This window comes from Dromiciops gliroides, chromosome 2 (assembly GCF_019393635.1).
Source record: "Dromiciops gliroides isolate mDroGli1 chromosome 2, mDroGli1.pri, whole genome shotgun sequence".
Taxonomy (NCBI): domain Eukaryota; kingdom Metazoa; phylum Chordata; class Mammalia; order Microbiotheria; family Microbiotheriidae; genus Dromiciops; species Dromiciops gliroides.
In genome coordinates this window covers 77194116-77221873 of record NC_057862.1, presented here as the reverse complement: position 1 = coordinate 77221873, position 27758 = coordinate 77194116, and the positions used below count along the sequence as shown (strand labels likewise).

The following is a 27758-nucleotide window of genomic DNA, read 5'->3' as shown; positions in this document are numbered from 1 at the left end:
CCTTATTGCTCTGCTCCCCCCCCCCCAAAAAAAAAAGAATTTCTGTGAATCTCTACTGTAGTTCTTCTTCCTATATTGTACTATTTTCTACGGTTTCTAGTTTGATAGCTATAAATAGACAGTTTCCTCCCTTTTATTTTCTATTTAGAACCCTTTTGATTAGATTTGCAAGACTCCAAGCAAATTCATTATCATCCCATATCAGGTGTGCTCTATCCCTGGACAGGAGGTCATCTTTTCTGTATTTTAAGTTGTAGTCTAAAACAAAGATTCTTAAACTGTGGGTCACAACCCCATATGGGGTCACATAACTGAATGTGGAGGTTGTAAAAAATTTGGCAACAATAAAAGGTTATGTATACTAATTTTATATACTTATGTGAGGAAATGGGGAATGGTCTCCTCTCAACAAGAATATAATAGTCACCATTCAAATTACACTCCTCCAGACCTGTTTAAGGAAAAAGGTCTCCTTCTTCTTCCCACCCACACCCTCTGGCAAACAAAATCAAATGGTTCAAGGAAGCCCTGAGCTGTTCTCAATTAGGTCCGCTCCTGAGCTATGTCCATATAAGGGAGGATTGAAAAATTGTCCCTGTATCACCTCCCCCACTGGCTAAGAAATAATACTGTGTTCTGGTTAGCTAGTTTTTGCATGTTGATTGTAATTCTTGAGTAATCTGCCAGTGATGAAAAAGGGGAGGGTCCATTCACATTAGGGACTAGGGGTTAAAATGGAGCCTGTGAGCCCTCATTCTCTGCACCCACCAGCTGCACACTGGGTTGCCCATTCTCACAAGAATGACAATAGATGAGCCTTTGACACATCACCACTGCTGAGTTTCAGAGAATTATTGAGCAGGAGTCATTTCCCTCACACTTATATACTCAGAGTCATGTAAAAATTTCTCAGGTAGGGGGCAGCTAGGTGGTATAGTGGATAAAGCATGGGCCCTGGATTCAGGAGGACCTGAGTTCAAATCCAGCCTCAGACACTAACTGTGGGACCCTGGGCTAGTCACTTAACCCTCATTGCTCTGCCAAAAACAAAAACAAAACAAAACAAAAAATTTCTCAGGCAAAAAAGGGTCTCACGTGGACAAAATTAAAGAAGCCCTAGTCTAGAAAACCAAATTCTATTCTCAAACATAATTTTTCTAGCAGGTGTTCATTTCCTAAATCTTTCTTTTCTGAAACCCTTGCCTTTAATTGGCATGTGATGAAAATACCGCCTATACCCTGAAAGTCTTCAGATTCTTGCCTAAGATTTTGTAATATTTAGGAATACTTTATTACAGCAACAACAACTGATATTTATACAGTTAATTCAAGTTTGAAAAGTAATTTATAAACATTATTTCATTTTATCCACACAAGACTAACCATTTTACAGGGAAGGAAACTTAGGCTCAGAGAATTTAAGTAATTGTCCTAGGGTGCATGACTAGGGTCAGAGACAAGGACTGAATTCAGCTCTTCCTAAAGCCAAGCCCAGCGCTCTTTCCCCATTAGGCTCTATTGCCTCTTAAACTCTGGATTCCTTCTGGCAATAAAATTTATGCCCAAGAGAAGACAAGAAACTTCTTTGTTATGGTTATCAGCCTGACAAGGGGCAGCTAGGTGGTTCAGTGGATAGAGTGCTGGCTCTGAAGTTGGGAGGATCTGAGTTCAAATCTCATCTCAGATAATTACTGGGCAAGTCACAACCCTAATTGCCTTAAACATCTGGGGCCCTGTCCAATGGTCCTAATACATATTTTGCCACTGGACCCAGATGGCTCTGGAGGAGAAATTGAGGTTGGTGACCTTTCCGGACCCTCCCTCTCTTATATCTAATTCACTGAAAGTCATGATATCACCCTGATGTCATAGTCCTCTTTAAGAATGAAGGATACTTACTAGTTGTGTGACTTAACCCCAATTGCCTCACCCCCCCCCCCAAAAAAAGAATGAATGACAAACAAAAACAACAATCTGACAAATAGCTGCTCAAAGGTTCCTCAACAGAGGATCCCTGACTACCAAGAACTGATCTCTTTTCCCTCCAGGCCTTATTGGATGAATGATCTCTCATCTGGCAGTACCTATGATTGACATCATCACTTTGTGAAGCACAAGCAGCTGTTTCTTCCTCAAAGACTCTAGTTTCCTCCCTTCCCAGAAGTGTCATATTTGTTACTTAGCTCCGGGTGTTCAGTGGTCTTTGTATTTCCTTTGCATCTTTGGGTAACATTCCTCTACCCTCCCAACTTCCTGTTACTGGATGCCTGACATAGGCCCCTCTGCCTTTTTTGGATCATTTTATGATTTCCTGAAATAGAGCTCTGGAAATCCAGGTTATGATAAAGCCCATTGGGATTCAAATGGAACTACTTGACTAAGCATTACACCTAAATCACTCTGGCTCTCAAAGATTTTTCAATAACAGGTCCCAGAGCAAGCCTCACTAAGTCATTGTTTGGGTTTTGATGGCTCAAAGTGAGTGTAAAAAGTAATTGTTTCTGTTCTGGCCAGAAACCCTGAGGGTCTTCCTCTCCCAGATTGATTGATTGATTTATTGATTGATTGATTGAATGAATGAATGTGTGGGTGTGCATGTGTGCGTGGGGCTGGGGGCAGTGGGGGGGGGGGACAACAGGTAGGCAAACTAGGCCATCTTTTGCCTCATTTATTACCTAGCCATAAATCACTGAATGGCCATTGTCTCCAACAAAACTGAGACCTGGGAAAGACCTTACTTTAAAAGGCCAAGGTCTCCTACTGCACCTGGGACCAGTTCCAGTTTTCCTGACCTATGTCTTCACATTGGACTTAGATGACTAGAGAAGAGAGTGAGGCTGATGACTTCGCACAGCTCTGCCTCACTGAAATCCATTTCACTTGCAAGTCATCACCCTCCTGACATCATTGGTTCTCTTCTTGAATGAAGGGGGAACAACAATAAGGAGCGCCCTCCCTTTCCAGAAGAGTCTCATTTTTGTTACTTAGCTCCAAGTGTTGATCGTGGTCTTTGTATTTCCTTTTCACTTTTGAGTAACGTTCTTCTACCCTCCAACCTCTTGACATAGGATCCTGACATAGGTCCCTCTGCCTCTTCAGATAATTTTTCTTCTTTGTTTTTACATGGAAGCCCTTCTGGTTTTGTTTTTGTTTTTTTTTTAAGGAGCGCTTCTGTTCTTGATAACTTGGAGAGCGGAGAGACATTCTTTAGACTCTTTTACCTTCTCTTCTAGCCTGAACTTTGAGCATAGATAGCAATTGCTTTACTGTGGTAGAAATATAAACATTGTGCACTCTATTCAGGTTGCTGTATACTTGCTTTTCATATTTGTTTGAAGTGAGATCTTCAGTACCTTGTAATCCTTGCTGATAGCTCCCTCAAAGAACCACGGTGTCAAGTTGCTTTTGGATGCCCTCGATTCCAGAGATGTCCCCATCTTGCCCACGTTGTACTGCCCTTTTGAAATCTATAGATCTCCTAGTTCCTAACCACCTGCCTATCCTCTAACACAAAGTGATGTATGGACATTCATGAGAAGTATGAATAAAGTCTTATGACTTTATGAGACAGCTAGGTAGTGCGGTCGATAGAGTTCTGGGTTTGTAGTCAGGAAGACCTGATTTCAAAAATGTGACCTCAGACACATCCTAGCTGTCTGACCCTGAGAAAGTCAATGGTAACCTGTTTGACTCAGTTTCCTGAATTGTAAAATGGAGGTAAAAATAGCATCTACCTCCAGGGGTGGTTGTTGTGAGGATCAAATGAAATAATATTTGTCAAGCACTTAGCACAGTGCCTGGTACATAGTAGGTGCTTAATAAATGCTTGTTTCATTCCTATCACAGTTCATAGAAGGGTGTATGTCCTTCTTACTTATGGGGACCTGGAAAGATCATATGGAAAAGGTGGCACTTGTTAAGGGCTAAAATTCTAGCTAAACTGTCTAAAATATCTAATGAGTGGTCGCCAATAAATTATAAGCTTTAGCAAAAGTTAGACTTTTAAGCATTTATTAAGGAGAATAAGAATTTGGTAAAGAGAGAGAGAAAAGCCTAGATTTCTATCTATTAAAGGGAGAGCACATTTCTAGCTCCACTCTCCACCAGAGTCCAAAGGAAAGACCGAGAGACCGAGCGCCAGTCTCTTCCTTCCTCCTCCCACTAGTCCGTGTCACTTCCTGACGCCAAAGCAAAGACTCCTGGTCTTGCCCTCAAAGACCTTCGCTTCATGGGTGGAACTCTTCTACAGTAGGTCTCCAGCAGGTGGCGTTATTCCAATCGTTACACACTTGAATTGAATCTTGAAGGATAGGGAGAAATACAATGGGTTGAAATGTGAGAGGAAGGCATTTCAGGCATAGCTACCATGAACAAAGGCACTGAGACATTCAGTAAATGCTTTCTGAATAAATAACACTTGCATATCTCTTTTTTTTTTTTTTTTTGGTGAGTCGATTGGGGTTACTGACTTGCCCAGGGTCACACAGCTAGTTAATGTTAAGTGTCTGAAGCCGGATTTGAACTCAGGTCCTCCTGACTCCAGGGCCGGTGCTTTATCCACTGCATCACCTAGCTGCCCCTGCACTTGTATATCTCAATAATAATTATAGCTTTTATTTATGTCAAGCTTTACAATTACAAAGCATTTTCAACATGTTATCTTCTGTGATCCTGATTTATCACCAAATGAACTGGATAATTACCAGAGATGCTCAGAGAAAGGTTATGGTTTGGGCAGCTAGGTGGCACAGTGGATAAAGCACTGGCCCTGGATTTAGGAGGACCTGAGTTCAAGTCTGTCCTCTGAAACTTGACACTTACTAGCTGTGTGACCCTGGGCAAGTCACTTAACCCTCGTTGCCTAAAAAAAAAAAAAAGGTTGTAGTTTATGACATGACAAACATAATATTTTAGGAAGGTTAATTTGTCAGTTAACAATTGCTAACATCAGCCCACAGACCTCAGGTAGTTATGGGTTACAAGCAATGAAACGGCAGAAATTTTCAAGTATGACCAAGAAATCTGGGTTCTAGCCTAGCAGGTAGGTCCACATGTTTCTCTAATTGAAAGGGATTTTGAGGTCTAGATGCATGCCTAAATCAAAGGTCAGAGAGTTAGGTAGGCAACCAGAAGTTAGGGCACCCCTGGACTCTGGGGCATTGGGAAAGCATCAGGTCAAAAACCTGAAGAGGCAATAGACAATGATGTAGATACACTGGCCTCCTGGCTGTTCCATCCCCTCATTCCATCATCATGCCTTTGCACTATCTCCCATGCCTGAAATCTCCCTGCTCCTCCTTTGTCTCTTGGTTTCACTGCCTTCTTTCAAGACTTCCCTCAAATACCATCTTCTTCAGGGGTCAATTTTTTAATGCCTGACACCTTCCTCTCTTCAACTGCTGGTGCCTTCCTCTTTGAAATAACCTTACATCTATTCTGCACAAACATTGCATGTACCTCATTATCTCTTCCATTAGAATGAAAGCTCCTTGAGGGCAGGGGCAATTATATTTCCAGTGCTTAACATAATGCCTACCTCATAGCAAGTACTTGATAAATGCTTATTGACTGACTGAAAGATACTAATTTCCAAGGCAAGGCAGATGGTTTATTAATCAATCAACATGGCAGCTAGATGACATAGTGAATAGAGCACATGGCCTGGAGTCAGGAAGATCTTTTTAAAAATTCTAATTAGTTAATTAATTAATTAATTAATTAGTTTTGGAAGATCTTCATTCAAACTAATCCTCAAACATTTCCTAACTGTGTGACACTGGACAAGTCACTTTACCTCTATGTCTCAGTTTCCTCAACTGTAAAATAGGGACAATAATAGCACCTATCTCTCAGGATTGATGTGAGGATCAAATGAGATCATTGTAAAGTGCTTAGCACCATGCACTATATAAATGTTAATTATTATTAAATATAATGAATGAAACAACCCCTACTCCCAAGGAGCTTACATTCGAATGGGGGAGACAAAAAGGACACATATATACGTATATATGTGTGTGTATACACACATATACACATATAGAATAAGTGTAAAGAGAATAAATACAAAGTAGTTAAATAGAAGGTTGTTCTAGAGAGAAAGCACTAGCAGTTAAGAGTTGAGGAAAGCCTTCACATAGAAGTGAAGTTTTGTTTTCTTTCTTTCTTTCTTTCTTTTTTTTTTTTTTTTGCTGGGCAATGGGGGTTAAGTGACTTGCCCAGGGTCACACAGCTAGTAAGTCAAGTGTCTGAGGTCAGATTTGAACCCAGGTACTCCTGAATCCAGGGCCGGTGCTTTATCCACTGCGCCACCTAACTGCCCCCCTTTCTTTCTTTTTTAATGAGGCAATTGGGGTTAAGTGACCTGCTTATGTCACACAGCTAGTAGGTGTCAAGTGTCTGAGGGAGGATTTGAACTCAGGTCCTCCTGAATCCAGGGCCAGTGCTTTATCCACTGCACTACCTAGCTGCCCCCGAGCTTTTGTTTTGAAGAAAGAGAGAGATTTTAGAGTTAGGAGTAAGAAGAACTTTCAAGGCAGGGGGGACATGCAGCAAAGGCAAAGACAGAGACAATGAGAAGTTTGGCTGGATTGCAGAATGTAGGAGCAGTCAGGAATTTGGAAATCTTAACAATCAAAGGGGCAATACAAGGTGGGCAATGAATGCACCAGTGACCAAGAAGACCATAAGTCTAAAGAAAGTTTATGGTTCCTTTAAGAGTTTCATATACACTTTTTCCCCCTAGCAGAGGAATCATCCTAGATATGGATAGACAAGCCAGACCCCCTAAAGAAGAATAGGTAAATTAATTTACCAAATTGGAAGAAGTGAAGGGGAGATAGTGAAGGGAAGATCTCCATAGAAGGGAGAGTCTGGAGGCACTGAGACTGTCTAGGAGGTTGTGGTTGTAACAGACCTATAAAATGATTGGAAAGGATTAAGTCACTTTCCAAGGGAAAGTGGCCTTTATGGTTTTGAATAGCTTCAAATGGTTTCCCTAAATTAGTAGGCTACTAGTTCAACTCTATCTTTTGATGTCTTTCAAAGGGATCAAAGCTAAATTTTCAACTTAGTGCCTGAAGTGAGTGGAGGTAATAAAAATGGATAGGCAGATGCAAACGCTAGTGTTCATTGCAGAATTAAAAGCTATGACTTAGAACCTGATTGGCCAGGAAAATACACACACCAACACACCACAGACACACAGACACAGACAGAGACACACACACACACACACCCAAGGGAGAAGGCACAAACTGCCATGTTTTACAATTCTATTTCGTTTTAACAGGGGAGAAGAGAGAAACAAAACATCTTCTGTTGGATGAGATCAGCCCAATTAGAAAAACAAGTACCAGTTTTACAAACGCAAGGCAAAACTGATTTTTTTTTCCCCTAAATTTCTGCTTTGGAGCAATGCTTAGCAGAACAGTGGAACAGATGCAGACATTTCAGGCAAAGAAAGTTTTGAATATGTATTTAACATATAAACATTATAGGACATCTCAGAGAGAACAACAGAGAGCTTTTTTAGAGGAAGTATTAAGTATTAAGGAGAAAACCCTGCAATTCCTATTAAGTATTTGATTATTTGCAAACACATTGTTCTGAATGGTTCCCTGGCAAATGTATTTGTCAAGAACCTAGTTAAGAAATATTTTCTGATATCTCAAAGACCTATGATTTTATCATTGTGCATTCTATCTCAAATGACACAGATCATAATGTTTCTCTGCCACTGGTAGCTAGTCTTCTATAGTCCGTTAACAAGCAATAGTTAGACACTCTCCTAGGCACTAGGAATACAAAGAAAGGTGAAAAACAGTCTCTGTAAAATACCTATTTGTACAAAAATATCTATAGCATCTCTTTTTGTAGTGGCTAAGAATGGGAAATCAAAAGATTGCCCATCAATTGGGGAATGGCTAAACAAGCTGTGGTATATGATTGTGATGGAATATTATTATGTTATAAGAAATGACAAACAGGACAATTTCAGAAAAGCCTGGAAAGACTTTTAGGAACTGATATATAGTGAAGTGTGTAGAACCAGGAGAATGTTGTGCACATTGACAGCAGTATTGTTTGATGTAGAACTGTGACTTAACTATTCTCAGCAATACAATGATCCAAGACAATCCCAAAGGACTAATGATAAATTATACTATCCACCTCCAAAGAAAGAACTGATATTGATTGAACACAGACTGAAGCATGCTATTTTTCACTTTCTTTCATCTTTTTTTCTTTATTTAAGTTTTCTTATACAAAATGACTAATATGGTAATGTTTTATATAATTGCACATTTATAACCTCTATCTGATTGCTTACTGCCTCAGGGAGGGATGAAGGGAGGGAGGGAAGGAGGGATAGATTTTGGAACTCAAAATTTTAAATAAAAATGTTTTTTATTATTGTTTTAAAAAAAGAGTCTCTGTTCTCAAGGAGCTCAGTGGCTAAAAAAAATAAGCATCTGGTGAACAACGTTTTGGTGATGAGCTTCTTCACATTTAGAGAGGTGGGGTCTTATCCAATGGGCATACAGTTCATTGCCAGGTCTTTCTACTTGATTATTTGGTAAGGCCTGCTAGAACTTGTCATCTTCTGGAATCTTCAAGAATTCAGGTTCCTCTCTATGTTACATAATATGAGGTATTGGTTTAAGACTTAGAGAAAAGGAGTTTTAAAAATTACTCGCTATTAACATGAAGCTTGATTTGGTCAAGAGAATGTTTTCTGTCTTTGAATCTTTCAAAATTTCTTCTCTCTAGAAACACAAAGCTGCTTGGTTAAAAAGGATTCCTCCCTCTCCCCTTCCCCCCTCCTCATCCCACTAATAGCATCTCGTGGTGAAACAGGGAAACCACAGGTATGCTTAAGTTGTGATATAGGCAGACTGTTCCATTCAATTCAACTAATGTTTATTAAACATTTACTACAAGTTAGGTACTTAACTAGACTCTGGGGATACAGCAAAAATCCAAACCATCTCTGTTCTCAAGGAGCTTACAATCTACTAGGGGATAAAACAGGTACACAAGTAAATAAAAACAGTCTATACTCAGTGTTAGTTCCCAAGACGGAAGGAAAAAGGCTAATACTTAGGGTAAGGATCGGATGGGAGATCAGGAAAGGCCTAATGTAGGATGTAGCACCTGAACTGTCCTTTGAAGGAAGCTAGGGATTGATTGCATGTACAGGCATGGCTCATTTTATTGTGCTTTGCTTTATTATGCTTTTCAGATCCTGTGTTTTTGTTTTTTTGTTTTGTTTTAACAAATTGAAGGTCTGTGACAACCCTGTGATTGCACCCATAGAAGGTGGCAAACTTAAAGGATAGATAGTGTTTGTGTTCCGACTGCTCCACTGACCAGCCATTCCCTTCTCTCTCCCTCTGCTCCAGCCTTTTTATTCCCTGACACATGACAATATTGAAATTAGGCCAATTAATAACCCTACAATGACCTTTAAGTGTCGAAGAGTCAATTTATGCATCAAACTTTATTGTTGTCTTATTTTAAGAAATTACCACAGCCACCCCAACCTTCACCAACCACCCCATGCTGCCATCCACATGGAGGCAAGACCCTCCACCAGCAAAAAATATTATCACTTGCTGAAGGCACAGATCGTTAGCATTTGAAGCAATAAATATTTTTAAATTAAAGTATTACATTGTTTTGACATAATACTATTGCACACTTAACAGACTAGTGTAAACATAATTTTTATATATATGCACTGCAAAAAATTCATACAACTCACTTTATTGCAGTGGTCTGGAATTGAACCTGCAGCAATATCTCTGAGGTATGTCTGTATTGTACTGAGGAAGAAGTGAATTGTAGACATGGGGACTACTGGAGCAAAGTCATGGAGCCTGGTACTGAAATGTCATGCATGGGGAACAGCTAACAGGACGTGGAATGGAAGGGGGAGGGGAAGGAGGCACATGAAGCAAGACTGGAAAGGGAGGTAGCAGTCAGATTCGGGAAGGGAGTTAAATGGAAGGTTGAGGAGTTTGTTTTTATTTTAGAGGCAATAGGGAAACATTGGAGATTTTTTTTTTTTAAACAGGGAGGTGACGGGCTCAGCTTTGTATTTTTAGAAGTTCAATTTGGCTGTTATGTGGAGGCTGAGTTAAAGGGCAAAGAATCTTGAGACAAGAATACCAAATTAGGAGGCTGTTAAAATAGTCTAAGTGAGAGGAGATGGGGACCTGGACTAGGATAGAGGCTGTGAGTAGAGACATAGGATCAAAAAAGATCGAATAACTAACTGATAGATGTGGAAACTGATCTGATAGCAATATACTACAAGGGTGATACACTTCTTATGCATCTGTCTTATTTTCTAACACAGTGATAACCATATATGGATGGGGACTGTATTTCTTACTTAACTGGTATAGAGAACTCTCAGGTAAAGAAACTTCTTTTACCATTGCAAGCCAACATTTTCTCTGTGTGTTATAGTCTTAGTTGCTTAGAACACTGAGAAGTTAAGTGTTTTGCCCAAGGTCACATAGCCAAATTTGGTATCTAGGTCTCAAGACTCTTTGCTCTTCAACTCAGTCTCCACTTAACAGCCAAATTGAACTTCTAAAAATACAAAGCTGAGCCCGTCACTTTCCTGTTTTGTTTTTTTTTTTAAATCTTCAAATGATTCTCTATTGCCTCTAAAATAAAAATAAAATTGTCAACCCTCCATTTAAATCCCTTCCCAAATCTGGGTCATAGATAGGACTTCCACCCAGGTCTTCCTGGCTTCAAAGGCAGCTAGTCTCCATGCATTCTAACACAGCTTCTGGTATAAAATGAGAATTCAAATGCTTTTAATTTTATGGGTGACATTTTCCTCTTTCTACTCTCTTCCAGTGTTCTTTCTACCCAAATCATCATTGAGGAGAAAGATTTGGATTTTTTTAGGTGAGAGCCAAGACAGTTTGAAATCTATATTAAGGACCTATTTTGTAGACTAAGATCATCCTCGCCTGTAGTAGTCTTTTACAGTCGGATTTCATTGTCCCCTTATCCCTCTTCCCTCCCCCCCACTTCTAAGAAAAATATCTCCCATGCTAGTTTCTTTTTAACACTAGAAATTATGGCATTGGGGGCAGCTAGGTGGCTCAGTGGATAAAGCACCGGCCCTGGGTTCAGGAGTACCCGAGTTCAAATTCGACCTCAGACACTTACTAGCTGTGTGACCCTGGGCAAGTCACTTAACCCCTATTGCCCTGCAAAAAAACAAAAACAAAAACGAAATTATGGCATTAGCATTTCAAGTATTGCCTTCTCAACCAGGCCCTTATCTGAAATACAAATACTTCCGATGTAAAAAGGTATACCACCTTAAGTCACTGAAATCTTAGCGCGAATTAATTTTGAGGTGTCTTTTTTTTTCCTAAAGGAAAAAGGGAAGATGAAATAGGGGTTAGGGGCCATCTGGGAAAAACGTAGAGGGTTACTGAAGACAAGCTGATCTCAATTTCACAGTTTTACACAGGGGCCGGTGCTGCTGACAGTTTAGTTTTTGTTTTCATTAATTTGTTCTATGATTAACTTCAATCAATCAAGAAGCATTCAGCTATGTACCAGGGCTTCAAGGACAAAAGTGGAACTGCCCCCGTCTTTAAGAAGCTTTCATTATGTTGGAGAAGAGATTAATATATGTACATAGATTAATATAGACAAAGTTATATATATATATAAATACATATTCATATTTGCAAAATAAAAATAAAGTGATTTTACGGGTGAGGCACTGGCAACCAGAAGGCACTTGAAGGGGGAGTACAGTGATAGATAATACACCTGGAAAAGTAGCTTGGAACCAGGTTGTGAAGGGCTTTAAATACTGAGTTTATTAATTATTTTGTTAATAATACGCCAATAAAGTCTATAAATAGCTTAAGGGTTTTTTTTAAAGTGGTAGTCTTCGAAATACAGTAATAAAGTCTATAAATAGTTTGTTTTTTTCTTTAGTTGAAATGATTTAGGTCCTATTCTTCATAATACCCTTAAAGTCTATAAATAGCTTAAGATTTTGGTTTGTTTTTTGCTGAAGTTGAAATGACTTGGGTCTTATTCCTCCATCGTCAACTATTACTCTTATTTCTGCCGCAATCGGGTTACTTAAACTTCACGCAACAGTTGGTACCGAGACACTGGAAATGGTGTAAAACCAAAAACAATTGGTCGATGGTGTGAAACCAAAGAGAATTGGGAAAAGAATAAGGGCAGGGCTTTGATCTGGGATCGCTGGGATCAGGCTGGACCAGGTAATGGGGGTAGCTTTGAATAGTGACTTTTCCAAGGCCAAGCTCGGAGAGGGCTGGAGAGGGCGGCCTATCTGTGAGTGGGCGGGGGGCTCTCCCACGGGACCCTGGGGAAATTCCTGGGAAAGACTTGCAGCCGAGTGACCCAGGCATCCCGGGGCGGGGGAGGAGGCGGCCAGGGATCCACAGGAGAGTCAAGAGCCCTAGGGGCCCTCCTTCCTCCTTCTCCCCCCCCCCGGGAGGCCTGACGCAAGGCGGGGTGGCGTGCGTGCGCGGCCCCGGGCGTGGCGTGACCATGCGTGCGCGGGGCCGCGGCGGAGGCGGAGGCTGGGCCGGGCTGGCGGCAGAAGATGGCGAGGGTGTGTAGGCGGCAGCAATGCTCCGTTGAGAGACGCGGCTTTCGGCAAGAACTGGATTCGTGGCGCCACAAGCTCATTCACTGTGTAGGTGAGACCCTCCCCCCCCGCCGCCGCCTTCGGTCCGGAGCTGCCCCGCCGCTTGCCGTCCCCGGCTGGAGAGGGAACCAGCTAGTTCCTCCTCCGGCCCTCTCGCTCTCTTCCCCCCCCCTCCCCCTCCCCCTCCCTCCGTCTCCCCTCTCTTCCCCCACCCCCTGGTGGGCGAGCAGCGCGCGACTACGGCGGCCGCTTCTCCCTCTGGACTAGGCGGGCGCGCGCGCGCTCGCCCCTCCCTCCCTCCTTCCCCCCACCCCCCGCGGCTTTGCCTTCTCGGGCCGGGCGCTCGCCCCTCCCCCCAGCCCTGACCCGGCGCCTGGGCCGCGGTGTATTGTGGAGACACGGTCCGAAATGCACACACTTTTCCGGGGTCGCCGCTGCCGGCTTACGCTGAGCTAGTTGGGCGGGGTGGAGGGAGGGGGGCGTTGGACCAATCACCGCCCCCACCTTCCCCAGCCGTCCTTCTCTCTCTCTCTCTCTCTCTCTCTCTCTCTCTCTCTCTCTCTCTCTCTCTCTCTCTCTCTCTTTCTCTTTCTCTCTCTTTCAGTGCCCCCCCCTCCCCATTTCCCCCGCTTCTCCCCCCTCACCTCCGGGACGCGTGGCCGCGCGCGCGCCCTCCCCCCCCCCGCCCCTGTGCACGCGCCTCGGCCCCGGGAGCCCGGGAGTGGGCGAGGGAGCTGATGGGGGAGCTGGAGCTGTCAGAGGCCCCGAGCCCGACCGAGGAGGGAGCTGAGCGGGTGTAATGGCCGCGGGGGGCAGCAGCTTCCCTCGCTCTGCTGGCGGGGGCTCGGGGTGGGTGTGTTATTGGTGGTGCAGTATGCGTGTGCCGTGGGGGGAGGGTGGATTGCACGGAGGTCAGCTGGGAAGGCCACGGAGGGGGCCTCTTTTCTCCTCTCAGGGGGTTTGCTTTCTAGTCGCCGCTACCCTGAGAACCGCAGCATCCTCTATCCGCCCGGTGCAGCGGCTTTGCGTGGGCCGGTCCCCGGGTGGTCTTCTCCCCGTGGGGAGGAGGGAGTGGACGGGGTTGCCCCCCGGGAGGGGCCCGGACGGCAGAGCTGCTCCTCTCACACTGTATGTTTTGTCTGTTTTTCTCTCCCAAGGTCCCGTTTCCCTCTGTGCGGCGGCCGGCGGGACCATAAGGGCTTAACTCATATATTTAACCCCCCTCCGAAAAGTAAGTGGCCCGTGTGGTGTCTCCGCTCCGCCCGCCGCCCCCCAGCCCCACTCCATCCTTGTGTCTTGACTCTCCTGCATCCAGTATTGTTAATCCTCATCCTTTCTCTGCTTCTGCTGCTGCTGCTGATGATGTGTGGGGAAATTTCCCCGTCCTGTACGCCCACTCTCTGGGGAGGCCCACGGGGCATATTAGTTAGGGACCTGGTCTTCCCTAACTGTTTGCTAATCTAGGAGATTCTAGAGGTTGGCTTGGGCCCCTCACCCCCTCCTTCCCTACAGGGTTTCATTGGAAGGAATTATGCAAATCCAGCTTTCTGGTGTCCATTCAGCGGCAATTTCATGCGGTGAGAAGTTCTCTTTGTTGTGTGAGGGGGAGAACAGACACTGATTTAATAGACATATCTGTTGGGGGGAAGGGTGGAGGGGGTATGGAGAGAGACTCAGTTTGGAAGAATTACTGCACTTGGTTAGCTCACTGTCTTTGTGCGTGAACCTTCTGGCTTGACAGGAGTGTCTGCCCTTTACCATATCCCACAAGGGATTTTTTCTTTAATAGATTAAAAGCAAAACTGAAACTTTAAACGAAGTGAAAAATCAGGTAACCTTTACCTAAAAGACAATACTTTTTCAGAAACAAGCTTATCCCTCTCTCCAGTGGTGTTTTATGCAAATGAATAATCTAAATCATGTTACAGACCTTGACTTAGTCTAACATCAGAAACAATGATAATTGATGCTACATTAGTGGTTCAAGGTTTGAAATGATTATGAGTATTTAACAGTGGGAAGATACTGAATTGAGTAAAGCCTACCAAAAATAGACTGCTAAAACGGGCTCTGTAAACATTTCCAATTCTGTATCTAAAAAATCATTTTCTCAATTAAGGGTCAATAAATTTCAGCCTCCACTGCATTCATGACCACCTTTGGCCTTCACTAAACCGCCTTTTAGTTATCAGTTTGCATTTAATTTGCTTTGATTCTGGGGCTTGTTTTATTCTTTAAGATAGAACTACTTTCTTAAATATAAGTGTTCATTTAGCTTGCATGTCTTTCTTTGGCATGATTTTAAAAGACATAGAATTTTTTAAACTGAACTTTCATGATGATGAAGAATATTTAGTTTTTATTTTCTAGAAGTGTCATGTTTGCTTGATTTTCTCAAAGATTTCTTTTGTTGCTTTAGACTCAATACAGTTTTTAAATGATTTTGAAATTGGCAGTCACCTTTGAGTTGTGAGACTACAGATTTAAAAAAATAAACATAACTTCAGATAGTTTTAATAAGTTAAATTATCTCACTCTAACAGTTTTTCTTGGTTTTGGTTATTCCTTATGGCAAGTTTTATATAGTGTTTATTGTTCAACATAGTGGTTTATCTTTGCACATTATGGAGCATAATCTTTAATGCCAAATTCTGAGTTTTGAGGAGGTAAAGTTCAAAAGATATTTAGAGTCCAAAGTGCAGTGGCAATATTTTAATCTCAGTAGTAGACTATAAATAGTCTGACTCTCAAATCACTCAGATCACAGATTCCCAATTTCCCTCACATACTCAGGGTTTGTTGTGTTTTTTTTAATCCAATATAGATTACTACATAAGTTAATTTTAACTTTCAGAACTTTTAAATTAAGAAAATGTTGGTGATCTTTTATACTGTTGGAGAAGCAACTATTTTCCAATTTTATAGCCTCTTTTAATTGGCTGATAATATAAAAAAATCTTGTAGTAAATAGAACAGTTGACCTGTTAAATGATCTTATGGTTCAGTTGTCTCAATACGGCAGTGTCATTTGGTTTTCAAATTATATTTCATTTACACTCAGCATTAACATTTTGGAATGAATGAAAATTCACTTTAAATGCCCTTTTTCTTGTCACTTCTTTGCCATTAGCAGAAATAGAGGTGGGTGGGCACATTGACATTGACTCAGCCTTATTACCTTTGTAGGGACTTGGGTGGTAGGAGAGGAAGGCATTGAAGTCCTGTGGGGATCATCCATTCAAATTGCAGGGAAATTACTAATTTGAATCTTCTACTACCTCAGATGTGACCGCTTTTTAAGGAATTTTATACAGTGTCAAGGAAATTAGGTCTGACCCTTGTCTTGATCTGGTTAGACTGGGAAAGCCATGTGGGAGAGCAAGTGTTAGATGACTATCTCTGGCCTGCACAACTATTTTACGTTGTTTTAACTCCGGCAAATAAGGTTGTGGTAAAGGAATACTAGGAGACATTTGAGCTATAACTCTATGAGTGTTGCACAGGGTGGGTGGTCTTCTGATTTTTTGACCTAGTCAGTGATTGTTTGCTTTATTCTGGTATGAACCTGAGTAAACACTCAATCACATTGGCATTAATATGCTGCTTTTAGGAATGCAATTTTTTTCAAAGAATTCGATTTATGTATTGAACTTTTTTAAGCTCCTACTATATGTAAGTCTCTGTGCTAGACACCAGGGATACAAAGATGAAATAGTTTGAGGGCTCCCTACCCTCAAAAAAGCTTATGAAATAGGGATTTTAAAAAGTATAGAACAAGACAATATTATTTTTTTTGTTTTGTTTTGTAGGGCAATGAGGGTTAAGTGACTTGCCCAGGGTCACACAGCTAGTAAGCGTCTGAGGCCGGATTTGAACTCAGGTACTCCTGAATCCAGGGCTGGTGCTTTACCACTGTGCTATCTAGCTACCCCAAAACAATATTATTAATTACCAATTAGTATAAATAAAGTTCTTATAGGACTTAGGAGTGATTGGTTGTGTAAGATTATGATAGGTGGGAAATGGGAACATTCCAAATGGAGGAAATGACAAGTCAGGTGTGGAGGTAAAAAAATGAAAGTCCTGATTGGGAAATAAGTAATCCAATTTAATTGAAGCTTAGGGTTAGGGTATAGGAGTAAAGGAAATAAAATTCTAGAAGGGTAAATTTATCAAGGGCCTTGACCAGTATGATTATGGAAATTATGCTTGATTTGGTAGGTAGCTCAGGAATTGTGGGACTTATTTACATCTCTAGTTTTAAGGAAGCTATTAAGAATGTAGTGTGTGATAATTACAGGATGATGAGATTGAGTGTTAGGCTAATATTTAGAAGTGAGTGTTGCCTCATTCCAAGTAGTTATCTTGGGAGCCTGTGGACTTGTTCCAGTGATGATGCTATTGATATTTTTGGGGGCTCCTATTTGGGAATTGCCTTTAGACTTTCTGACTCATTCATTCAGTTAACATTTATTAAGTGCCTACTCAGTGTGAGGAATACAAAGACAAAAAAATATAACAGTTCCAATTCACAAGGATTCCATTGTATTGGAGGTGCAGGGGGAAACTCTAAATAGCTAGGAAAACACAAAATGTGGGCAAAGTGATTTCATTGGGGTAGGACAGCAAGAGTAACTAGAGAATCAGGATAGGTCTTTTTTAGAGATGGTGTTTGATATGAGAATGTAGGGGTTCTAAGAACTTGAAGTGAGGAGTCCATTACAAAGGGAAGAGGGAACAGTTTGTGCAAAGCTATAGATGGGATGTCATATGTGGGAAATAGTAAGTAGGCTAGTTTGGCAGGAACTTGGAGTTTATGACAATGAGTGATTTGCAACAAGTTAATGCCCTGGTTAGGCAATGTACCTGGAGTCTGGAAGACCTGAGTTCAAATTTTGCTTCAGACACTTCCTAGCTGTGTGACCATAGACAAGTCACTACTGCCTGTCTCAGTTTCGTCATCTGTAAATTGGAGATAATAATGGCACCTACCTCCATGGTTGTTGTGAGGACAAAATGAAATAATAGCTGTAAAGAGCTTTGCAAACATTAAAGCCATATAAAAGCTCTCAGGTTAAATGTTAGCTGTTACTGTTGTTCTTGTTAGCATCTGGGAAAATAGGCTGGAACCAGATTGTGAAGGGCTTTAAAATTTAAACAGGAATTGATATTTATCCTATAGCCAGTAGAGAGCCATTGGTACTTCTTGAGCAGGAGAAGGAATATCAATTTGGCAGCACTGTGTAGGATAGACTGGAAAGGAGAGAAATTTGAAATGGGTAGACTAATATATTTTTGAGCAGAGTATGCTCTTTGTAGTATTTTCAGTGGTGGCAAAGTTCCACCTTGGTGGGGGACAGAGGGAGAAGGGTTGAAACAGCCAAAAGTTGTTTGGTGCCAAGTGGTTCTACAACAATTGTGATCACATGAGGTTTAGCTATAAAATGAGATCGATTTTTCTTGAATACTTTGTAAACTGCCTCTAACAATACTTCCAAAGTAGTTCCAAGAAGTGTCTTGAGCACTGACAGCATTTCTGTAATAAATGAAGGACAGTAGTATAAATGTGCTGGTATGGGTTATTTTAATTTTATTTAAATTTTTATTTATAGTCACAAGGGTGTGTGTGTTATGGGTAGATATTTTCCCTTTCATCTTTAATAATCAGAAGCAGGATACATGACAATCAAAAGCTTTTTCTTTGTCACATTATCTAGATTGGATTAGAGGACATTAGTTGTTTGGCATATCCCAACTACACCCTCCCCCCTACCCCCCGAATTTTCTTCCTTTTCTAACTAACCAAACACTTTTGGTATTAGTTTTTCTGAGTCCATTATGGTGAGTTAGAGGAAATACAGGAAGTTATCATTTCTTGGGTTAGTAATTAGAAACTTTTGCTTCGCAAATTACTCAAAAATTGGCTAGTGTATATATATATATGTGTGTGTGTGTATTATATATGCATCTATTAATATATCAGTGTTATGATATGCAGTGTATGTGTATAACACAGCTATTCTTTCTGCTGAGCTATAGTCAACGTATCTCTAATTCCTTCTTGGACATCTTTAACTGGATGTCCTGTAGGCATCTCAAACTCATTATGTCATAGACATTATTTTTGTTCCTAAATCCTCCCCTATTCCAAATTTCTTTGGTACTATCAAAGGCACCACTATCCTCCCAGTTACCTAGCTTGCAACCTGGATGTCATCCTCTTCTCATTAACCCCACATATCCACACCATTACCAGATCTTGCTCTTTCTACCTTCTTAGCAACATCTCTCATATGTGTATGCACCCCTCTTTCCCCTTCTTTCCTTTCATGCAACCACAATACTAGTTTGGGTCCTCATCACTTCTCCTGGACTATTGAAATAGTCTTCCAGTTGATCTTTGCCTCAAGTTTTTCCCCACTCTATTCCATCTTTTGCTTAGTTGCTAAGGGGATTTTTTTTACATACATTCATCATCTTTCCCTCTCTCTTTAAGCCCCTCCCCCCCAAAAGAAAAAAAGGCCTTCATCCTAAGCAAGCATAGTCCAGCAAAATAAATTCTCTGATCATTTTTAATTTGTCACTTCTCTGCCAGGAGGGTGAGTGGCATGTTTCATCTTTAATCCTCTTGTTTTTCAAAGGTTTGTTTTCCGCTGTGGTGCATTCAGCATCAGTTCATAGAGGTCTTCCCAGTTTCCCCTGAAACTGCCAAGGGAATTTTTAAAAATTGCATGTCTGGCCACATCACCTTCCTTTTCAGTTAGCTCCAGGGTCTCTCCCTGTTATCTCCAAAGCGAAATATAAAGACCTCTGTTTAGAATTTAAAGCTCTTCATCAACTGTCCCCTTCCTAACTTTATAATTTTCTTATACCTTACTCCCCTCCATGAACTCTACAATCCTGTTAAACTGGCCTTTCTACTGTTTATTGCCTTCTTACTGCCTTTTCTTAGAATGCTCTGCTTTTCACTGCTACCTCTTAGATTACCTGCCTTTAAGACTTAGTTCAAGTTCCGGGCTTTTGTCATTCCCCAGCGGCTTGCCCCATCCAGAGTGCCTTCATTTACTCTGTACATATCTTGTATGTACCTAGTTATTTTCATATTGTTAGGGTGTGTGCTCTTTGAGGGCAGGGACTGTTTTTGCTTTTCTTTATAACCTCGGTGTTTAATACTTTATCTGGTACATTCTAAATACTTAATGAGTGCTTGTTGACTGACGTCACTTCTAGAAATCATGGTCAAATACTGGCATGTCCAAATTCATATACGTGTGTGTGTGTGTGTGTGTGTGTGTGTGTGTATTATCTTTGAAGAAAATCCCAGTTTAAAACTGTGGGATGACTTTTAATTGAACAAGTCTTCATTGAACACTTAATATGTGCTAGAACTATTTCAGTACAATGGTCCAGGCCATCAAGAAACAAAAATTTTAGTTAAAAAGACAAAACATGGTAAAAATGTAATAAATATGAGACAGTAACTTCCAACTATGAAATACTATATTGTAGTAGTGTAGTGAAAATAATGTAAAAAACTCCTTGTTTACCTTAATATAGTTATCTTTCATTCTCAGCACAACCCACCCATCTTTGCTCAATTTCCTATATTGTTCTTTTGTTGCATTTCTGAAATGTGCAATCATTTGTATAAACTTACAAATGACTGTAATTTACAAATGAATGTGTTTCAGAAACAGATGAGCAGTATAGGAAATTTAATAGATTGAGAGTGGGTGGGGCTTGGAGAACACAAAGTATAAACTATTACTATAAACAAGGCATCTCCCTGTACATTATTTTATAATTATAGTTACTGTGTCTCATGTTAAGTCATTACATGTTTTACAATGTTTTGTCTTTGGGATTGTAATGTAAGTTTTTTGATGGCATGGACCATAGTATTTGGAATAGTTTCTGCACATGATGAGGCCTCAATGAGATTCATTCACTTGAGAGCAATACCACTGGGATTTTCCCAGTGGAGTATCTGAAATGTTTTTGTAAAATTACCTTTGGAGAGCAAGCTAAAATTTCTCTTCCGGCTTTTAACAAGTGCTTGACTCAGGGTGAGGGACCTGGAGACCCTTCTATATATAATACTAGGATCTTTTGAAGGAACCGAGAGTGTATAATCTGGGCAAGAACAGATTTATTCAGGGCAAAGAAGACGACTTAGAGAGACAGTGTGGTACAGTAGAAAGCACACAGGATTTGGAATAAAGGGACCTGGGTTTGAATTCTGGCCTTGTCACTTTTTTTTTTTAAGTGAGGCAATTGGGGTTAAGTGACTTGCCCAAGGTCACACAGATAGTAAGTGTTAAGTGTCTGAGGCCAGATTTGAACTCAGGTACTCCTGACTCCAGGGCCAGTGCTCTATCCACTGTGCCACCTAGCTGCCCCCTCTCTGTGTGCTTTTGATGAATATAATCATAGGGGTACTTCAGTGGCCCTTAAGTCCAACCTCATTTTACAGATGTGGAAACTGCACAGAGAAGTTAAGTGATTTGCTCAGAGTCTCAATGTCTCACAGGCAGGATTTGAACTCAGTTTTTCCTGACATAATCCAGTGCTTTCTCCACTACAACAGGTATAACTTGGAAATAGTTGGAATTGAAAAATTGAGCTTATTAAATTTAACTATGACATACTATTCTTTCTTACTTTCTTTTTTTTGCGGGGCAATGAGGGTTAAGTGACTTGCCCAGGGTCACACAGCTAGTAAGTGTCAAGTGTCTGAGGCCAGATTTGAACTCAGGTCCTCCTGAATCCAAGGGCAGTGCTTTATCCACTTCGCCACCTAGCTGCCCCTATGGCAGGCTATTCTAGAATGTTTTCCCTTACTATATACTTTCTCACTATTTGGATACTTCCTCAGTTTTGAGTAAAGTTAAAAGGGTAATTTTTATTATAGTTTAAAGTACTGAGTGAATGCTGAGGGAGCATAGGCTAAATGGCAAGTGATTTAGAACTATTTAGGTTTCATCAGGGAAGTTTCCTGGAGGGAAGTCTTTTTTCCTTTTTTTTGTGTGGGGCAATGAGGGTTAAGTGACTTGCCCAGGGTCACACAGCTGGTTAAATGTCAAGTGTCTGAGGCTGGATTTGAACTCAGGTCCTCCTGAATCCAGAACCAGTGCTTTATCCACTGTGCCAACCTAGCTGCCCTCAAGGGGGGAGTATTTGAATTACAATTTTGAAGATGAGTCTAAAGGATTTGAAGAAGAGGAGAGAGGAATACAGAGGTGGGAATAAGCAAGGAGGCTTGACTGGTGAAGAGGAGATACATTAGGTAGTAACCATCTCATACAATTTCAGAGCAATACGTAAACTGGGGAAGGAATGGAAGGAACATCCAAGTGCAAGTCTGCCTTTGCTGCTCAGAGTCGTAGGCTACTCACACTTTAATTATAGAGAAGTTACCTAACTGCCATTGGAGGGAGTTTCCACACAGCAATTTGCTTGTACTAGTGAAATAATCATCCAGACCAAAAAAGAGAAAAGGGCAAGATATTATACACACACACACACACACAGAGCATGGCATACTGAATGGCCTCAAGTCCTGCTTTTGACACATTCTGAGCACATCACTTACCCTCCCGTTGTTCTAGACCACTTTTGCAAACAAGGTGCTCAACTTCATTGGTAGAGGGAGCTTCATTATCTGGGAGTTCCCTGTGTCAATAAAATTAAAGGTTGAATCCATTCACTATATAAGTATACACACATTAACTCTGTTGTACAATAATAGTATCATTTTATTTTAAACCTGTGGCATCATTGGTTCAGGAGCTCCCCTACCAATCCAGTTTGTAATTTATAGTCTCAGAATGTTGCCTGGGCTACTAAGATTAAGTGACTTGTCCGCAGTCACAGACGTGGAGTGTGCCAGAGATGAGATCTGTCTCTAAGGCTGATTTTCTTTCAGACCACCATACTTCTCTTTTGTATGGCTGACATTTATATTGTATGCAAGAGCTTGCAAAATGCTTTACATACATTATTTCATCTGAACTTTGGTATTAGAGGTAACATTATCTCCCTTTTTACAGTGAAACAAACAGGTTCAGAGAGACCAAGTGATTTGGTATGGTTACGGTTAGGAAATGGGATTTGAACCCAGGTGTTCTTTTAAACTCAACAATATCCACTATATCTTGCTTCTTTTAAATTATATTTTGAGTTTTGGAGGTGGGAAAGAGAATGGATTTGTAAATAGAATGATCAGAGAGGGGGGAGTATTACTTAGGAAAGGCTTATTATTTAAACCCTTAATTCATTTTTTTGAGAATTCTTTTTAGTCATAATCATTATTTAGTCAGTTGATTAAAAACATGGTGATAAAATAATAAAGGTTTATTTTTAGAGAATGAATTTTAGTATTATGATTTGATTTTATCCGCACTTAAAAACCCAGAATAGTGCTTTTCCCGTGTGTGTGTGTGTGGGGGTGTGGGTGTGTGTGTGTGTGGGTAAAAATCTTGTTTGTAATAAAGTGGAATTTATTTGATTTTTCTAATGTGTGACTGATTTGAAAAGATGATTTTGATTTTCTATTAATCTTGATTTCACCAACCAACCTGGCTTTGCTTTGTTAGCACACCTAGGTTTTGCCTCTTTGTGCTTTTTTTTTTTTTTAGTGAGGCAATTGGGGTGACTTGCCCAGGGTCACACAGCTAGTAAGTGTTAAGTGTCTGAGGCCGGATTTGAATTCAGGTACTCCTGACTTCAGGGCCGGTGCTCTATCCACTGCGCCATCTAGCTGCCCCTCTTTGTGCATTTTTTAAGAAGCTCGACATATATAAAAATGCCATATAGATAAGTCTCTGCATTTTTTGTAAGTATGAGACTCCCTTTGGCGAAGGGAGGTATGATTTAAGTCACTTAAAACAACATATCATCTGCAAGCCACTTTGCTAAGTGCTGGGCTATAAAGACAAATGAAAGTTTATTCTTTCCAGGAGCTTGCATTCTAACAGTGCAGTTGGCTATGTGGCAGTTGGCATTTACAGTCTTTAGTAAAGGGTTGTAATTATTATTGTCTCTCTGCTGATTTTTCAGTTATATGACCTATGCTAAAGATAAATGTACGGACTACCATCTCAGTTTATTTGAATGCCCTACATTACTTTGCACATACTAGTGCAATAGCAGGTTTTGTTGTATTATACTTGTTCTTTACCCCAACACTTGACATTTTTTTTTTTAGGGCAGTGAGGGTTAAATGACTTGCCCAGGGTCACACAGCTAGTGTCAAGTGTCTGAGGTCGAATTTGAACTCAGGTCCTCCTGAGTCCAGGGCTGGTGCTTTATCCACTGCGCCACCTAACTGCCCCCTAACACTTAAAATTTTGAGTGATGAGAGCATATAGTTGTGTGATGTGATGTGATATGAAATAGAACTGTATTCAATTACTGTGGAAAAGAAATGAGACTAAGGCTTACCAAAGTGGGGGAGGGGGGAAAAGAAAGTAAGACAAACTTGTATATTCATATGATTTGTAAACAAGACTTTTTTGGGGGCAGGGCAGTGAGGGTTAAGTGACTTGCCCAGGGTCACATAGCTAGTAAGTGTCAAGTGTCTGAGGTTGGATTTGAACTCAGGTCCTTTGGAATCCAGGGCTGGTGCTTTATCCACTGTGCCACCCAGCTGCCCCCAGCAAGACATTTAATGATGAAAAGAGAGGAGTAGTTACATTACAAACAAAAATTCAACACTTTAAGTTACATAGTCTTGATAACAATTAAACATATTTATGCAAAGTATTCTACTTTAATACATTTGATTAACACCTATTTTATTAAAAATTATGAGGAATATAGTGTAACGATTGGAATGACACCACCTACTGGAGACTTACTGTAGAAGAGTTCCACCCATGAAGCGAAGGTCTTTGAGGGCAAGACCAGGAGTCTTTTCTTTGGAAAAGGAAGTGACGTGGGCTAGTGGGAGGAGGAAGGAAGAGACTGGCGCTCAGTCTTGCCCTCTTTCCTTTGGACTCTGGTGGAGAGCGGAGCTAGAAATGTGCTCTCCCTTTAATAGATAGGAATCTAGGCCTTTCTCTCTCTTTACCAAATTCTTATTCTCCTTAATAAATGCTTAAAAGTCTAACTCTTGCTAAAGCTTATAATTTATTGGCGACCACTCATTAGATATTTTAGACAGACTAGCTAGAATTTTAGCCCTTAACAATAGATAGCATTTCAGTTTAAGAAAAGAATTTGGAATGCTTACCATCAGCTTCTATGAATTTTTGAGAATGTCACACGTGAGCACTTATCTTTGTTGTTCCTCTTTGCCTTATTCATCTGAGGCAAATATCTAGAAATTTCTGTCTTAAATCTATGTTATCTTGAAATGGCTAAATGTGTTGATAATTGAGTTTCAAACTCATTTTTGGCTTTGACATTTCTAGCATCTAAATGACATTTTTCAATGTCTAATAGTACTTTAATAGGCATGTGTTCTCCAATATGAGCTGTAAATTTCTTTATTTTTACCTAAATTGCATTTAGTGTGTTCATGTTACACATCACTAAGATTAACTAGTGGTCTTTTGACACAGTGTAATATAGATTATGACATTTCTAACTATGTTTATAAGCATATGTGGAAACTATGCATACCTATATTATGCATATATAGATATTAGAAATTTCCAGTGAGCAACTTTTTTCATAAGTGATGCTATTTTGATGATAATCATTTTAACCCTATTAAGAAATCGAACTCACCTTCTAGATTATGTGAGAAGGGAGGAGGAAGGATGACACCTTTAGCACCAGTGAATACACAGTGAATACAGTTAAAGTGAATGTGGTCTAGGAATAAGCTTGAAAGAAAGACTGTTTCCATCCTTACCTTAACCAATTGCTCCTTGTTGTAATGCACTGTGAATAAATTTTAATGCTGGTGTTCATGGGAGGTGGGACAGACTTGGTCTTTTATTCCTTCAAGAGTCACTGACTCAAGAACAGTTGTTTGTGGGTCAGTGTTGAGGGTTACATGGTAATAAACAACTGTTATTTGCAGCAGACATTCTCAGAAATAATTATGCGAAGTTGGAATAGTTTTTACCCTTTGGGAAGCCTGAAACAAATTTGATAGTAGCTAAACAATGATAGAGAGCACAGTGCTTTCATATAAATGAAACAAATTTAACTTTCCCCCAAGTCTTTCTTATTATGATATTACTTTGGAGAGAAATTATTCTTTCTTCTTCCCCAAGAATTCTTGGGTCCAATCCCTTGCTGAATTCTACTCCTACCAGGGTTTCACCTTCTCTGCTTTTCTTCTTATCCCAAACCACATAATGGCAGCTTATCTTTTGCAATATGTCTATCATCAATCAATAAAACGTTTATTAAGCTCCTACCATGTGCCAGGCAGGTACTGTCTGGAATTGCCAGGGAAATAATGGTTATTTATGCTTTCTTCTATGTGCACAATTCTCTTAATCATTGTGCTTTTACAAATACAGTAAAAGCTATATTAAAGTCTTAAGTCTAGTTCTGGTTCATAGATTTAGAACTGCTTATATAGGTTAGAGGCCATCTAGGCTAGTGGTGTCAAATGACATGGACAGGGGCCACCAAACTACGTAAAGATCCCTGTAGACCACATATTAGAAAACCACATTAATATAATATATGTTTTATTGTATTTTTATTTATTTTTAAAAATTATTTCCCAGTTACATTTTAATCTGTTTTGGGCTACACTGGGGAGTGTTATGGACCTGGTGTGTAATTGATGCATCTGATCTAGACAATCCTTGAGTCTCATAGATGAGGAAACTAGGACTCAGAAAAGTTAAACGATTTGCCCACCATCACAGAGCTGGGATTTGAATGCAGGTTCATAGCCAGCACTTGCAGTGAGAATCTTAGTTGCCAGACTGTATTAAAATCAAACCAATAGAGGTTTGAGAGTCCAGACAAAAGTACTCCCTCAGATTAAAAACCAAACAAAACAATTAAGTATATGTTTTTCTACCTTTGTTGTACACAGACATATCAAGACTTCACTACAAAATTGCTTTCTGGATCTGAAAAGTGACTTCCTGAGGAAGAGACCATTGTTGAAAAAGTTGTATGATGAACAGTTCACACTGTTTATACTATATGCTGTCCTTTGGATAAGTAGAGTAACTGTTAGAGTGTAACTGTAATGTATCTTTTTGCCTCATGGTCATATTTTGTATGCAAGTTTATGTTTTATTATCAATAAATGTGTACTTAAATGCTTCCTGTGTACAGATATGTGGTACTGTGATAGGGATTTAAAGAGTCTGAGGAAGACAAGACAAAAACATTCAATTAAAAAAATTATATTCAATATTATAAAAGATATGTAGATGTACCTTATTTTAAGAAAATCCCATACAGCTAAAATGTAAATTTTCGTTAAACAAGTAAGGGGCATAAAGACCCCAAACAGCTACACTTGTATGAGGAAAAGTGAATGAGTTTAGATGGACAAAAATTCCTGATGGTGACTTGGAATGACTAAAGAAGAGTCACAATACTTCATATTGTAATAAGTTAATTAGATATAAAAATTACAAAGCAAGTAGAGTTGTACTGATATTTAGTATTTCTGTTTTGCTTTTTAAAAGAAAAGGAAGTTTTCATTTGACCAAGTAATCACATTTTTTTTTTAAGTGAGGCAATTGGTGTTAAGTGACTTGCCCAAGGTCACACAGCTAGTAAGTGTTAAGTGTCTGAGGCTGGATTTGAACTCAGGTACTCCTGACTCCAGGGTGGGTGCTCTATCCACTGCGCCACCTAGCTGCCCCATTTTTTAGTGAGTAATCACAATTTTTAAAACATAGTTTTTTTAAAAATTAAAGTTCTAATTTTTTTCTACTAACAGAAATCCTTTTTCTCTCTCCCACCACCTACCTGATTGTAATAAAAAGAAAAATACTTTGTAAAAAGTATGCATAGTCAAGCAAAACAAATTCCCTTATTGCCTATGTTAAAAAAAAAATGTCTCATTCTGTACTTTGAATCTATCACTTCTCTGTCAGGATAGCATGCTTCTTCATTCTTGGGTTTCTGAAATCATAGGTGGTAATTGTGTTGT

General features: G+C 40.2%; 1 protein-coding gene across 7 annotated transcripts in view; it reads left to right on the top strand.

Moving 5' to 3' along the window:
- Positions 1-12587: 12587 nt before the first annotated feature.
- LCOR (ligand dependent nuclear receptor corepressor) overlaps positions 12588-27758 on the top strand; it is a 138456-nt gene continuing 123285 nt past the window's right edge. For 3 of the 7 annotated variants that reach the window (XM_043982996.1, XM_043983000.1, XM_043982999.1), the window contains exons 1-2: positions 13375-13522; positions 13831-13904. In XM_043982996.1, the coding sequence (XP_043838931.1) occupies positions 13473-13522; positions 13831-13904 (124 nt within the window). In that variant the 5' untranslated portion in view covers positions 13375-13472. Of the gene's footprint in view, positions 12726-13374; positions 13523-13830; positions 13905-26681; positions 27361-27758 lie in introns of those variants that run through there. The other 4 variants (XR_006354759.1, XR_006354760.1, XM_043982997.1 and 1 more) reach the window with 4 other exon arrangements.